Source organism: Ostrinia furnacalis, unplaced genomic scaffold (assembly GCF_004193835.3).
Source record: "Ostrinia furnacalis isolate ACB-3 unplaced genomic scaffold, ASM419383v2 OfSCF5941, whole genome shotgun sequence".
In the NCBI taxonomy this organism is placed as follows: domain Eukaryota; kingdom Metazoa; phylum Arthropoda; class Insecta; order Lepidoptera; family Crambidae; genus Ostrinia; species Ostrinia furnacalis.
The window spans coordinates 268,450-284,407 of record NW_021136180.1 but is presented as its reverse complement, the minus strand read 5'-3'; the positions used below and the strand labels follow the sequence as shown (position 1 = coordinate 284,407).

General features: G+C 39.4%; 2 protein-coding genes across 3 annotated transcripts in view; one reads left to right on the top strand and one right to left on the bottom strand.

The window, feature by feature from the left end:
• Positions 1 to 2,064: 2,064 nt before the first annotated feature.
• Positions 2,065 to 10,789, bottom strand: LOC114361725 (uncharacterized). Its single transcript, XM_028316869.1, has 7 exons — positions 10,620 to 10,789; positions 10,198 to 10,283; positions 8,552 to 9,856; positions 7,878 to 8,048; positions 6,590 to 6,753; positions 3,600 to 3,729; positions 2,065 to 2,263 (listed from the first exon to the last, which is right to left on the bottom strand). The coding sequence occupies exons 2-7, from the start codon at positions 10,270 to 10,272 to the stop codon at positions 2,183 to 2,185; spliced, it is 1,926 nt and encodes a 641-aa protein (XP_028172670.1). The 5' UTR covers positions 10,273 to 10,283; positions 10,620 to 10,789; the 3' UTR covers positions 2,065 to 2,182.
• A 2,565-nt stretch (positions 10,790 to 13,354) lies between these two features.
• ae48 (alpha-esterase 48) overlaps positions 13,355 to 15,958 on the top strand; it is a 44,170-nt gene continuing 41,566 nt past the window's right edge. For both annotated transcript variants that reach the window (XM_028316853.1, XM_028316852.1), the window contains exon 1: positions 13,355 to 13,501. The gene's annotated coding sequence lies outside the window, so the exon portion shown is untranslated. The remainder of the gene's footprint in view (positions 13,502 to 15,958) is intronic.

The window sequence follows — 15,958 nt, the reverse complement described above, 5'->3', positions numbered from 1 at the left end:
AAGAAAGTTATACCTAAGTCTAACGCTTATCTCGGTCAGTTCCTGAGGTATGGGAGCGAAGACATTGACATAAATATGACGTGACAGACTATCAAATCTGAAGATTCACGCCCATATTCACAAACATTATTATGAGGTCTCGCAGTGCGCGTGGACGCACAGTGACACACGAACCAATCACAGAGCTCTATTTAAAGCAAGCATCGTTTGTGAATACGGGCGTCAGTCTTGCTGACGTTTGACGTTACAAAAACACCTTACCTCAAGCGCTAGACCCTTAATTTTCAGACGATGGCACTACAACCTTAACCCTTTGGCATTTTTATACAGTTGTATTAAGGTCTTGATTTGCAAAAATGTATAATTGTATGTGCCCTCGCCTGTAGTCAGTGTCACATAATTCGTGACACCCAAAGTAGCCAAAAAGTTCGCAAAAGGTCTTTGTTACAATAGAATAAGGTTGTATTATCAACTTTTTGGCCACTTTGGGGGTCCCGAACTATTTGAAGCTGACTGTACATAGCATAAAAGTGAAATGTTAACGAAATACGAAATTAATATCTACAAAAAGTTCATGGAAAATAAAACAGTTTTCACATATTTTCATAATGAAAAATAGTAATATGACAAAATGACATTATAAAACAATAATGAAAAATCAGCAAGCGTATTTTTGGTTAAACATAATTTTAGAAGTGTTCTTATAACTTGATTATAATAGCAATAACTAATCTAAGTAAAGCTAATGTCCACTAAAATTAATTTTGCTTTAGAAGCACTACACTTGTCATCATCATCATCGTCACTAAAATGGTGACGGCGATTAATAAAAACTTCATCCACAAATTGCTGGGCTAGGATGCACGCCATGATAAAATCTTATCGACGATTTTAGTCGACAAATACATTGGCTTATCGACGATAAGTTATCGTGAATATCGAAAAAATGCCTCATCATCTTAATTTCAGCCACAGGACGTCCACTGCTGAACATAGGCCTCCCCCAATGATTTCCACATCGCTCGGTTGGTAGCGGCCTGCATCCAGCGCCTTCCTGCTACCTTTATGAGGTCGTCGGTCCATCTTGTGGGTGGAAGTATCACCTCCTCGGTAAACTTTTAAGCCTAAAATGGCTTTCATCTAACAGATCAGTCTAAAATGCGACAGCATTTGATCAGACTTATTTTATGTAACATACATCGTCCTGCGACTTCGCCCGTGTCTTAACAAATACTTAACATAATATTATATTAATTATTATGTGAACTGTACACAGGGGATACTTTTGTTAGGCTAGGTTTCCATCAAAGTGGAAGAGAGACGTAGAGACAATAATAATAGTACCCTCTAGACTATTAGAATATATTAATTACTTTATAAAAAACTTAGTTAATTATCAAACATAAAGGTTATAAAACGAAGCTCTAACTCGATTCAAAGTCAGTTCAAGCCTGTGTGTGTGTGTATTTATTATATTTAAACACACGGATTTGATATTCTAACGCAGTACAGAGACGTGCCTTTTTATCAACCCTGTCATCGATCCGTCTTTGTTCGACGACAAAAATGTGTAGATTCACACTATAAGAAGGCAAGAGGCTGAATCTATGCTTTTTGAATCGAGTTTAATAGAGTTTATTTAGGACTTATTCCCACGGTGACATCCCGTTTTTTGCAGGATTCCGTTTAGTAGTATACGTGTTTTAATATTAACGTTCACACGAACATTCCGTTTGTAGTGTCCCGCAAACTGATTCTTTAGAATTTGTAATTCTCATTTCATTTCAAAATGTGTGTTCAGACGAGTGTCGAGTTTTACAGATCCTTCATTACTGTATCAAGCTAAACTGGATTGCCATGGGATCGATAGACTGAGAGCTAGTGAACGCCAGACCTACGTCATTATTATAAAAGCTGAAAGTTACCATTCAATCAGATTTTATGTATAATATTTGGACAATAATTAAAAGTATTTTCCCCAACAGCCAGACAGTTTTGACAGTTTTTTTAGGGTAGCTCCCAAAGCCACCATGACCCAAACTTCATAATTCACCAACATTATATCCTATGTTGGGAGCATACGCTGACAAACTTTCAGTTTTTATAAAATGACGTAGGTCTGGCGTTCACTAGCTCCTACTATAAGAGTTCTTAGACGAAATAAATTTAATTTAAGATGGCTTTAGGGTGACTCGCACAATTTGTCGTTTGGCACAAATACCAAAGGGCCGGGCACGTCGGCGCGGCGAACACTGCTGCATACCTGGAAAGAAAGGATTAGGTTATTATTTTAGCCTTTATTAAAATTGAAACCTTTTTTTCCATAAGTAGTAAAATATTGAATTTTACTGATATAAAAAAATATATACCAATAATTTATAATTTTCTGACAATAGTGTCTGAGTTTCTTGCGCTGCTTCTTCTCAGCACTGGTCCATTTATTGTCCTGAAGCAGTGGTAGGGTTAATACTGGGACGTGTAAAAGTGCTTTTTTAAAGCCTACTTACAGAAATAAATGAGTTTTACTGAGTTTTTCATTATTAACTGAACAGTCATTTATAACTTTTTATATTTCACGTTCTAGTTCTTCAATCAATTTAATTTTATTTTAAGTTAAGCTCGAAAACTATTCAACTTCACTAATCATACAAGGAGAAATCGTGCAAACACCAGACACCCGACATGGGACACCCTGTATCTACCTGCAGCTTCGACGAAGTAACGAAGTTAGCACTCCGAGCAATAATATGAAGTCGGGCAAAATGAGGTGAGGTTGAACGAAGCGAAGTGAAATGCGTGTTTGTACTACTTCGATTCACTTCGATCCACTTCGCAAGTACTGTAGCTGAGGTATTGAACTTAGATAGATACGTATTTACTTGAAAAGACGTAACATGAGATGTTACAAATTGGAGCGACGACCTCATAGCGGTAGCAGGAAGGCGCTGGATGCAGGCCGCTACCAACCGGGCGATGTGGAAATCATTGGGGGAGGCCTATGTTCAGCAGTGAACGTCCTATGGCTGAAATGATGATGATGATGATGATGTTCGTTCGTTTCAGCCGAAAGACGTCCACTGCTGGACAAAGGCCTCCCCCAAGGATTTCCATATAGACTGGTCCTGCCAGGCTTCTCCCGCGACCTTCACCAGATGATCCACCGATGATGATGTATGCGTGCTCACACTGTCTACATCAATCAACTTCGCGAATAGCGTAGCTCAGATGTTAAACTTATCCCTGAGCCACATACATTGCAAAAACATTCGGGCTACATCAGTAGCAGTAGATTTGACAGCGGAGCGAAGTCTTGCACTGAACTATGCAAAGAAACACCAAAGTATATGCGAATACTTAGTTACTAGGGTAGCTGAAGTATGTATCTAAAGCCTGGTCCGTGAGCACGTAGAATCCCGTCCAATGACCCCAAGCTGCCCATCCTTATCGCTCGCGCGTAATTATATTGCTGTCGCGACTGTGTGACGGGCGCCCGCAGTGAGTGTGCGAGCGCGACAGCAACATAATTACGCGCGAGCGACAAGGATGGGTAGCTTGGGGTCATTGGACGGGATTCTACATGCTCACGGACCAGGCTTTACCTGTAAAGGCGCCCTCTTCCCGCTCCAACACACGCTGCCCCGGCTGCCCGGCACGCTGAGGCGGCCGCTTCGCCTCACCGGAGTCACTGTGTATTTCACTGGCTCGGTAGAATTCGAGTTGGAGTTGCGACTGCGGACAAAGATATACATTACTAGCTGATTTCTACTAGTATTTAAATATCTTAATCTGTAAGTGTAGATATTAGCACGTTACTACCATGTTTAATATGCCACGCAATTTTGTATACCCATTCTTATAAGATACACCATATAAGAATGCATGGTAAATTCAGTGAACTGCTCCTGAATCGAATGTACCTACTACTGCTATTTCTATTTATTTATATTAACCGGCAGACAGTGGTGACTGAGTTTGTTGCGGCGCTTCTTCTCAGCACTTGCCAAATGTTGGTCTCGAAGCGCTGGTAGGGTAAAAAGATTATGAGACATGTAGAGGCTCCTTAAGAGCAAAATGACGATTTGTAAGAACTATTTATTAGTCTAAACAAATAAAGAAATTTTGACTTTGACTTTGACCCAGCAAACTTTTGCACTTAGGTGTATGAAAATAGTTGTATACAAAATTTGACACGGGAATTTTATATATTAGATCATTTTTGACTTGAAAAGAGACTGACTGGACGACTTTGAAGTATCGTATTGGGGATTTTTATTTCAATAAATTGCTTAATAATTTGTACTTTAATTTATCATAACTATTATTGAACTCTCTCGTGTCGTAGTAACACAAGGATAGTAAGCTTACCACGAGGGGTTAACGAGGCTATAGCAATACAAATTACTATTAACCTTTATAAAAACCATTACTGACTACTATGGGTTTTTAAATAAATAACATTTATTGACTAGCGTAATAACTAACTTAAAATTAACTATTTCAGGCTAGAAAAAACTATGACCTATGTTAACTAGCATAGAATGTACCTAGAACTCTTATTTTTCTATTTATTAATTATTATTATTCTACTAAATAACTACAAAGACGGTTATCCCATAATAATATGTTTTCCTAAAGTGGTGGTAGGGCAAGCTACACTCGCGAGCAAAAGTATGGAATCACTTACATGAAGTTGTTTCCACGCGAACTTGTGTACTAACGAATTTGTTAGGAACAAAAAAAGTGGCACCATTTTAAAGATAAAACTTTTATCTTTAAATTGATACCAAATTCATTGAAATCACACCAGTATTTAAAAAGATATCCCGGCTGATGTGAAGAAGTAACGAAAAAGACATGTATCAACTGTTTGAAACGTCGCGAGTTGCGGCCTATTTACCCCCTATAAAAGCACGCGTTTTCGGATTTTTGCTTTCACACGTTGATTCATACACATCTCCGCTTCTTTTGACACTTTACCTGGGATTCTACACCTTCAGAAGCAGCACAAATCGTTGCACTATTGCAAGAAGGGCTCAGCCAGCAAGCTATCGCACGTCAGCGCCACATAAGCCAGTCTTGGGTTTCGAAAGTTTTAAGACGCTTTCAGGAGACTGGTGGCTTTATCCCGAGACCAAGTTCTGAACAGCGCCGGCGCACATCGCAGAGGGAAGACCGTTTTTTCATGTCAACCTCTCTATGAAATCGTCATTTGACTGGAATCGACGTCCAGTAAGAGCTCAGAAATGTTCGTAGGATAGCTGTTAGCGAGTAGACAGTTTGTCTAAGACATAAGCAATAGAATTTAACTCCAAAAAGGCCTGCCACAGGCTCGAAACTGACGGCAGGTCACCGATAAGCACGCTTTCAATTTGCTCGTACACATCTCGATGTTAAGTCGAGCAAGCCACCCCCATAAGCCACTGTTTCAGCGAACCAGCACTGCACAAATCGCTCCTCAGGCCGCCTATAAACCCGACCTCTTCGACTGCTGCCCTGCAAACACAGTTTGCATTCATCGGAGAACAGAACTCGCCTCCATTACTCGCCTTCCCATCGAGATGTGTACGAGCAAATTGAAAGGGTGCTTATCGGTGACCTGCCGTCAGTTTCGAGCCTGTGGCAGGCCTTTTTGGAGTTAAATTCTATTGCTTATGTCTTAGACAAACTGTCTACTCGCTAACAGCTATCCTACGAACATTTCTGAGCTCTTACTGGACGTCGATTCCAGTCAAATGACGATTTCATAGAGAGGTTGACATGAAAAAACGGTCTTCCCTCTGCGATGTGCGCCGGCGCTGTTCAGAACTTGGTCTCGGGATAAAGCCACCAGTCTCCCGAAAGCGTCTTAAAACTTTCGAAACCCAGGACTGGCTTATGTGGCGCTGACGTGCGACAGCCCGCTGGCTGATCCCTTCTTGCAATAGTGCAACGATTTGTGCTGCTTCTGAAGGTGTAGAATCCCAGGTAAAGTGTCAAAAGAAGCGGAGATGTGTATGAATCAACGTGTGAAAGCAAAAATCCGAAAACGCGTGCTTTTATAGGGGGTAAATAGGCCGCAACTCGCGACGTATCAAACAGTTCATACATGTCTTTTTCGTTACTTCTTCACATCAGCCGGGATATCTTTTTTAATACTGGTGTGATTTAAATGAATTTGGTATCAATTTAAAGATAAAAGTATAATCTTTAAAATGGTGCCACTTTTTTTGTTACTAACAAATTCGTTAGTACACAAGTTCGCGTGGAAACATCTTCATGTAAGTGATTCCATAGTTTTACTCGCGAGTGTATATTTGGGACGTGTATGTATGAATGTACTGAATAAACTATTTAATTTAATTTCACATAGTACGTAGAACTGACGGCCGATGGGGCGCAGCAAGGTTCTGGAATGGAGGCCGTGTACCAGAAAACGACACAAGGTGGACCGACGACCTGATAAAGGTAGCAGGAAGGCGCTGGACGCAGGCCGCTACCAACCGGGCAGCATGGAAAGCATTGGGGGAGGCCTATGTTCAGCAGTGGACGTCCTATGGCTGAGATGATGATGATGATGATGATTTAATTTCTAGATACTACATCTACTCACAGTTTAGCCTGCTGCACAGCGAACCTGATGATGGTGCTTTTGAACACATTCTTCACGTCCACCATCTTGGGGTCAGCCCGCTTGGTCTTGCCGCTGGTGGGAGATATCTTCAGCTGCATGAACTTGTCTAAGAGCTGGTCCAGGTTGGCTTCTACTACGGATCGCTGGAAGAAATAGAAAATAAAATAAAACGGTTATTTCTCTTACAAAGCCAGTACGAGGCCGTTTCAGCCGCGTAAGGGAGACAATCTGAGAATACACTAAACAAGAAAAGGAACAGTCTGCCTGTAGACAGAGTTCACAGCAAGGGCGTAGGTCAATTGCTTCATGGAAGTGAGGGCGTCTCCACATACCTACGTATATTTCTCTTTCCGCATTTGCTCGAGTCCTGACGCAGACAGGACATCTTAAAAAATCCCACAGGTTGGGGCTGGCGGACCGTTTGCCCTGGCCCATTTTTTGCGGCACTTCTCTGATGAGGTCACCTAGGCCATGGTGCGTCCCTACATACTTACCTACCTTATATTTCAAGTACGAGGCCTTTTCAGCCGCGTAGAAATATGGAAAAAACGATATGCAACTCTGCTCCGGTAGCTAGTTCTGCGTCTATTTACACTAATTTACAGAGATTGTCCGAAACTTTATTTTGCATACTTTACTGCTCCGCTCTGCTCTACTGATGTAAACCCATTTTCGCAAAATATATGATTTGATTTGATTTGCTATCTATGTCTTCCGCAACTCCGCTCCGCATTAAATAAACTCATAAAACTAATTTATTTTTTACAAATAGGCTTTTAAATAGAACTTTTACATTAATCCCTCGCTCCGCTCTATTGCTTCACTTCGACGGTCGACCTCGTCCCTTTTGCCTTTAGTAAGCAACCTGATGACAAATCTCGGTCATTACCTCACTCCCCTTAGCGAAAGCCTCTTCCCAGCACTCCACAGAAGCGGGCAAGTCTCCTCGCCTCTCCTCTAAAGCCGCGCGGCACTCCCAATACGAGGCGGTATCGGCCGCGTAAGGGAAACAGTCTATAGCTACTTATACACAGGAGCTGAGAAAGGCATTCATCGCATATTCGCACCCTAGTTCCGTTCATGAAGAAACATAGACTGCAATTCCTCTCTGCATTAGTGGACTAGAAGTTTCAGTCACCTTTTACAGCAACCATGGGAAGAGTGGAGGTGGTTCTATACAGCTTTAACGGCAGCAAGCCGCCGACCACTTACCTACAGTCTATCCAGTTGAAAAAGTATTCACAATATTACTTCATTTTGCTTTTACCTCGGTGCCCTTAGCGATAGCCTCTTCCCAGCACTCCACAGAAGCGGGCAGGTCTCCGCGGCGCTCTTCTAAAGCAGCACGACACTCCCAGTACGAGGCGGTATCGGCCGCGTAAGGGAAACGTTCGCGGAGGGCACGCAACCAGCGGGCGCATTGCTCCCAGTCGAAGCCCTGGAATGACCGTACATCCACATTGAATATTTGACTAGCTTTAGCTTAATAATTCAGTTTGTCAGAGAAAGACAGATTTACATCACACTTACGCCCGTATTCACAAACATTACTATGAGGTCTCACAGTGCGCGTGGACGCACAGGGTCACACACGAAAAAATCACAAAGCTCTATTCAAAGCTGTGCGTTTGATTTGCTGCTTTTCTTGAGCAAGCATCGTTTGTGAATATGAATGTTAGTTATTAAACTCTCTAGTATTGATTGATTACCCAACAACAGTTGCTCAGAAGTCAGAGCAGTCGCCAAAGGAAGTCGATTGTTTCAAGTAAAAAAATACTCTTGATATTTACTTAGCACACACATTGCAAGCAAACTCAATATTGTTGTAATAGCTTAAACATTATTATTATAGCCAATAATACTATAGTCTCATAAAAATACGTTCAGTATGTTTTGCTTTTAAAAATAATAAGTAGGATAACAGTAATAAAAAATCAGTACCTCACGGAGCAAATCAGTCAAATCATTCAGCGCACCAACTAGAACTTCGTCAACGTGGAACATTGTATCGCTTGACGTCACCATACTTTCTTGAGTATCGTTTAGATCCACACTGTCAGGATATTCACTGATATTGCTAGCCCTCCTCCACTTTGTGTCCAAATCATTCATGTTCTCAGTAAACGAGTCATTATCACTGTCATTCTCCACAGCAATATTCTCTTTATCCTCATCGTCGTAGAGCTCAAATCTGGGAGGCTCTATGATCGGCTTGATCTTCTGGTTGATATGATGGATGCCGAAACATTGCAAATGGTGGTACGAGTCTAAAGATTTTCCTCGCTTTTGTAACCAGGATTTTAGCCTTGCTTGCAACTCTTCCGGTCTTGGTGTATTGAAATTAAACGGAACTGGAGTCTGAAATTTGACTTTTTTACGTTCACTCTTGACTGCAGATATGACTTTGTCTTCTTTGACAGCGTCATCTTCATTGATTTCATTCAGATGTATTTTATCTAGCTTCTCACCGATTGATGACCACTTGTGGATGCAATTTCCCATCTCACTTTTGCTGATACGCTTAAAGTGTACTGCTGATATTGACCGTCTCACAGGTGGGTCGACCTTTGTTTTCACATTAAACACAGTGTGCCTCTTATTGAGAATTAATCCAGAGTCTTTAATGACCTTTTTGAGATAGTTCGGGTCAGTTTGCAATTTCTTAACATCGTCAGTTACTTTCTTTGCAACTGCTTTTGGCTTGTACAGTCTATCGAAGACGGATTCTTTAGGGTTCGCATTGCTATCCGTTTTTTCTGGCTGTACACTTTTTCTGGACAGCAACGTTGTTTTTAGAAGCGTATTCTCTGGTTTAGGTGCCAGAGTTTTCCGAGAATCTCTTTCGTTTACGTTTAATTTTACAGACTTAGCTTCTTTGTTTTTAATATCTATTGGTTTTTTGTCCGTAACTGTAGGAATACTGCTAAGTTTTTTGATTGTATTCAAAGGCTTATCGTTACCAATTTTGGGTGCTACATCTTTCTTTAGCACAGGCAAGGACTTCGGCTTCAGATTTGATGTAGTATCTTTCACAGTCGGCTTTTTAGTTGGCAGCGGAACGGAGATGGGTCTTTTCGTGGTGCCATTTACGTGAAAATTATTTTTCATTTTGGGCACATTCTTGACGTTTGTTGCAGTTGGTATACTGCTTTTTGAGTTTTTAATATTGTTCGATGTTTTATGCTGAACGGAATTCAGGGGCTGGGGTTCGTTCTTTTGGTATTTTTTCAGATTCAGTTCTCGAAGCTAAAACAGAAAGAATAAAATATTAATTTTTATCAGTCTATTTTTGTAAAGGACCTTGAGCCAGTAGTCATGATGTATTTAGGATAGGATCTTTGGTAATTAATGGAGAAATATTTTTTTTACCTAAATTAAAACCTATTGAACCAATAAATAAAAGTATGGACCAAAAATATCACATAGACAGCCACCATTTAGGGTGTAAATAGGTGGAAATTTTAGTTAATTTAAAGAATTTTATAATGAAAAATTTACTGTTGGATAATAATATTATTACAAACTATGGACTGCTTTTGTCTGAAAATAAATGATTTTTATTTTATTTATAATTCAATGTTTGATACCTTCTCTATCCTCGCCTTCTCTCTAGCTAGGCGTTCCTCTCTCAATTTCAGGATTCTGTCTTCAACCGACGACATTTTTGTTGGACCTAAAAAGACCAGAAAACAGTTTTTAGTTAAATACCTCTAACAACACAGAATAAATTGTAATATCAATACATGCTCTCTAAATATGTATATCGGTGTGATTATGCTCGAATTATTCAATTTGTGGCAAATAATGCCAATTGTTAATAAATCCAATGTAAAAATTAACGCGGGCAAATTGGAGCATATCAAATTAATAGGTTTAAAATTACGAAAAATACAACAATTACTTTTACTTGGCATTTTCATAAGGCAAATCTACTAAAGATGAGTTTGAATAATTAATATTTACCTTTATTTTTAATTAAATAGAAAACAAAAGTTTGGAATTCACTCACCCGTTAAATTGAGGTTTCTAAAATTTAACAAATAAAAGCTTGTAAACGAACTCGACTCGTATACAAATTAAGAATCAATAATTCTGTAGAATTGTCCACAAAATGAAAGATATCACACAATAATTAATATTAATTCAAGCACAGACGCTATTTTTCAATCAGAAAAGAAAACCGTTTGCCGTTGACTGAAAGCCGCTCGTTTTTAAATTTTTGACATTAGCGCAAAAAGCAAAAACAAACAAAGGAGCAATGACCGAATGGTAATTGAATGAATGATAGAATGTTATGGCTTTGGGAGTTGTAAAATGACCAAAATGATTGCCAGTTAAAACTTAGGAAATTATACCATTGTAGTGGAAACTGTGACTGTCTATAAAGTTGATGCCATCAACACATGCAAAGATTTGTATCGTATTCTTTCTCAGTTATTTAAGTGCTATTGTAGTTTTATAGTTAATTACTCATAATTGTGTGTCTTACTTGTGAAGTTGTGATACAAAAATCACATCAAGTAATTCCTATCATCTTTCATTTTGAATGATTCACCCAAGGTGCTTAAGGCTATTGAGTGTTAAACTATAAACCTGACCAAGTGCGAGTGACGAGTCAGTCTTTATAATATTATAGATGTTCAGACGAACATCAATATTATAAAGAGGAAAGATTTGATTGATTTTTTGTTTGTATTGGAATATGTTCCAAAACTACTGGGCCGATTTGAAAAATTATTTCACCATTACAATCCTACATTATTTCTGATGAACGTGACGTGATACGAACTTCATTGGGGTATTACAATAATTTGTTTTTAAACTTATATCTTACTTATTAAATTAACTAGCTTTCCGCCCGCGGCTTCGCCCGCGTGGAATTTTGTCTGTCACAGAAAAACTTTATCGCGCGCGTCCCTGTTTCAAAAACCGGGATAAAAACTATCCTATGTTCTTTCCCGGGACTCAAACTATCTCTATGCCAAATTTCATCAAAATCGGTTGCGAGGTTTAAGCGGGAAAGCGTAACAGACAGACAGACAGACAGACAGACAGACAGACAGACAGAGTTACTTTCGCATTTATAATATTAGTTGGGATGGGACTAGTTGGGATTAGTTGGGATATTAGTTGGGATATAAATATGATGTAACTAAAAAGTATGTATTTACTTAATTATGTAGTTTTTTTTTTGTTTTTCTTTCTTCTTTTCCATTTCTTATTTCATCATCATCATCATCATTTCAGCCACAGGACGTCCACTGCTGAGCATAGGCCTCCCCCAATGCTTTCCATGTTGATCGATTGGTAGCGGCCTGCTACCTTTACGATGTCGTCGGTCCACCTTGTAGGTGGACGTCCCACGCTGCGTTTTCCGGTACGCGGCCTCCATTCCAGAACCTTTCTGCCCCATCGGCCGTCAGTTCTGCGTACTATGTGCCCTGCCCATTGCCACTTCAGCTTGCTAATACGTCGGGCTATGTCAGCGACTTTGGTTCGTTTACGGTACGGTTTACGGTTACGGTATAACCAATGTGTGTTACCAGTGATAACTTATGGCTCGGAAACGTGGCCTCTCACTATGGGGCCGTCCATAAATTACGTCATNAAAATTGACGTCATTACAAAATTAAAACACTTGGTTATAGAATCACCTTTTTTTTAATAGATAGAGTGATTCTTAAGGAAGGTTTATACAGTGTGAGTCACGTTAACGTGCATATGAAATTAGGTGAAACTAGACCTATTTTTATCGACAAAATCTCAAAAAAAAAATTACCTCTTTTTTGTCGATAAAAATAGGTCTAGTTTCACCCACTTTAACGTGACTCACACTGTATGTATGTAAGTAATACATGTAAGTAACACGGGCGAAGCCGGGGCGGGCAGCTAGTATTATATGTAATACTAGCTTTCCGCCCGCGGCTTCGCCCGCGTGGAATTTTGTCTGTCACAGAAAAACTGTATCGCGCGCGTCCCTGTTTCAAAAATCGGGATAAAAACTATCCTATGTTCTTTCCCGGGACTCAAACTATCTCTATGCCAAATTTCATCAAAATCGGTTGCGAGGTTTAAGCGGGAAAGCGTAACAGACAGACAGACAGACAGACAGACAGACAGACAGACAGACAGACAGACAGAGTTACTTTCGCATTTATAATATTAGTTGGGATTATTGTTAGAGTATTTTATCTGTAGTTATTACTGTATTTGTGTACATCTATGTTGCATTATGTATGTTTATTATGAGTTATTTTAGTATTGTACGCGCCTTAGCCGCCTCTCACATTTGCAGTCTCACTTCACTTACTAGGTGTGCTGGAAGAAATTTCTTTTTAGAATTAATCTTTTTGTACGTGAACAATAAACTATAAATAAATAAAGAAGTATGGCGACAATTTCGAAACCCCCCCCCCCCCCTATCTATCATTTACCGTCATCCGCAGACCAACCCCCCCTCCCCTAATTTAAAATGACGTAATATATGGACGGCACCTATAGGCCTTATATAGAAGCTCAAAGTTGCACAGCGTGCTATGGAGAGGGCTATGCTTGGTGTTTCTTTGCGAGATCGAATCAGAAATGAGAAGATCCGTAAACGATTTCTTATTTATTTTATTTAAAATCTCAAAAAAAAATCTATGTCAATTAATATTAAATTTGTTAAATTAGTAGTTTTTTCAGTGTGTAGCAACATCAGTTTTCACCGCTGCCAACTGCACAACAATGACAGACAAAACTTCAAATTAGTTCAGTCACGTTTGTGGTCACGTTGGCAGCATTGCGAGTGGTAATGCCCGCTAGGTCACGAGTGCGCTTTCCGATTGCATTTTAAAACACCTGTTTTCTCAGTTTTATCACGGATTATTTGTGTGACACATTTGTGAAAAGGTAAGTGATGTTTTTGCTAATAAATTTCGTGTTCACAGTGAGCGTTTGATGCGTGTGTTATTGATTAAATTAGTGCAAATAAGCGTAAAAAACACCGCGCCGGTTCGCAGTCGCGAGATTTTTTTGCAAACTGGTTTTTCGCGTAAGGTTTTCGAGGACTTTTTTGACCGAGTGCATTGAGCAGCTGAGTTCACAATGTATTTGTACAGACCGACAATTTTATGCTTATTTTTGCTATAAAGTTGTTTATTAAACGAATCTAATATTATTCTAATTTAAATTCGAACAAGAAATAAGTTTTGAAACTTATTGGATAATTATTTTGTACGTTTATAACAGTAATTAATTATGTATTTCCATATTTAACCTAACTTATTCTGGCATTTATTTATTTACAATTTATTAATTTTCTACGTCAACTGTCAATCAATCAAAATCTAAGGCCAGGCGCAAACTTGGTTTTTAACCGACTTCAAAAAAGGAGGAGGTTCTCAATACCACTGTTTTTTTTGTCACAATTTATGAAATAATCTTAATTAAGTAATGTTTGTAAGTAGGAATATCTCGAGAATATTAATGAAATTCGGCCACAACAAAAAAGTAACTTTAGCATAAGCTTGGCCAGTAACAATAGGTTTTCTTAGTTGTCCCTAGGAATTGAAGTAGCGAAACCCTAATCCTACCGTACATCGGCGCGCCTTTGTTGTGATGATTTTCCCACTCAAAAATAGGATTCTACAGTAGGTAGGTAGTTTATGATGTCAATATTTTCGAGAAAAATACCTACGCAAAATTTCGTGTCGACTATCCAACATTAAAATGACGAAGAGGTAGGTATTCAATTTCAATCAAGTTTTGTCTTTTCATAATAGAGTAACATTCGTTATCGTGACACTTTCAATTTCGAAATCGCGAATTTACCCTTTGGATTGACCATTCCCCTCTTAGCCGTCGATCGAGCCAAACTCAGACGGAGCCGCGGACATTATAAAAGAATAATATGTCCAAGTTAGGACATCAACTCGCGGCTCCGTTTTAAAAGGCTCCGGAGGACACCGTCGGGTTTTAGTGGGGCCCTCACCCTTCTCGAGAGAGTCCCACATTACCCACTGGCCACCCACTTTGGCCTATGGCATTGGCCAGTAATGCGCAAACATTTCCCGACTGTCATCCGCTTTGCACTGGAGCTGGAGGGAAGTCGAATTTTAACTTCGAACTCCTCCTATGTTCTTCTGATTAATTTCGTTGCGAGTCCAATGACAGTTTAACTTTCCACCGGGACAAACTAGACCTTCACTGGTTGGGTTATTGGCGGTCAAGCTGTAGATCCTGGCTATACAAAAGTTGTAGCTATGGGAACGAGAGGTGGGAATAGTCCTTTAATTAAAAAAGAGAGACTAAGAAACGCGTATATTTTTTTGTCTTTCAAATACATACTCATTGCATCACTCATCAACTAGAAATCAATTCGTTAAAAATAAGTAATTATTTTATTACACATTACTTTCTTTTTCTACTGCAACTGATTAGTGCGCGTCAGCTTATTAAACGACGGCTTATTAAGCTCAACATAGAAGCGTCTTATCTATCTCTTTGTAACACAGGCTACTTTGCAACAAAATTGTATAGTCTGATGACTGTATAAAGACTGAATAGTCGATACACGCCACTGATCCCAATCTATAACAATAATATAAACGGTGTAAGTTATTCGTATATATTTTTACATTAAATTGACAATGGATAATCTCGCAAGTCCATCTAGTTTTGCTTGTAGGAAGCAGTACAATTCATTCTTTTCGGATATGGGGATTCTGAGATCTGTCAGAAGACCATCTTTATACCTATCCTATACTGAGTCGCATCGCAGGATAATCGAACGATCAATAGCAAACATGGCAAAAATCCCAGTATGTTAAGGACTATTTAAAAATTCTCGAAAGACGACAAGGGGCAGGCAGAAAGACGTATTCCACTAGGTGGACCAACGATCTGGTAAACATCGCGGGAAGTACCAGGATGCGGCCATCGCAGGACCAATTGTTGTGGAAATCCTTGGCAAACTTGGGAAACCTTTGGCCTTTGTCCAAGAGTGGACATCATTCATTTGGCTGACACGAACGAACTCTCCCCCGGAACAAACTTGACCTTCACTGGTTGGGTTATTGGCGGTCAAGCTGTAGACCCTGGCTACATAGGAGTTGCAGCGGTGGGAACGAGAGGTGGGAATGGAATAGTCCCGTCCGAACGAACTAATATAACGAACGTAACAAAACGTCAGCCTAATTTTCAAACTGCTTAGGTCCATTTGTGCAAAGTATACAGGAGGAAATAAAAACTGTTTATTTTTCCGTTTAGTAATTGAAATCATATTGGTATAAGGTACTAATTGACATATTATAATGAATCATTATATTTCAATTAGTACATCATTATTTAATTAGTACCTTAACTATG

Coding starts and splice junctions, on each gene's coding strand:
- LOC114361725 (XM_028316869.1), bottom strand. CDS start 10,272: ATGTCGTCGGTTGAAGACAGAATCCTGAAATTGAGAGAGGAACGCCTA. Junction 6,754..7,877: donor CTATCGCTAAGGGCACCGAG/GTAAAAGCAAAA, acceptor TATTTCTTCCAG/CGATCCGTAGTAGAAGCCAA. Junction 2,264..3,599: donor GGAAGAGGGCGCCTTTACAG/GTAAAGCCTGGT, acceptor CTTTCTTTCCAG/GTATGCAGCAGTGTTCGCCG.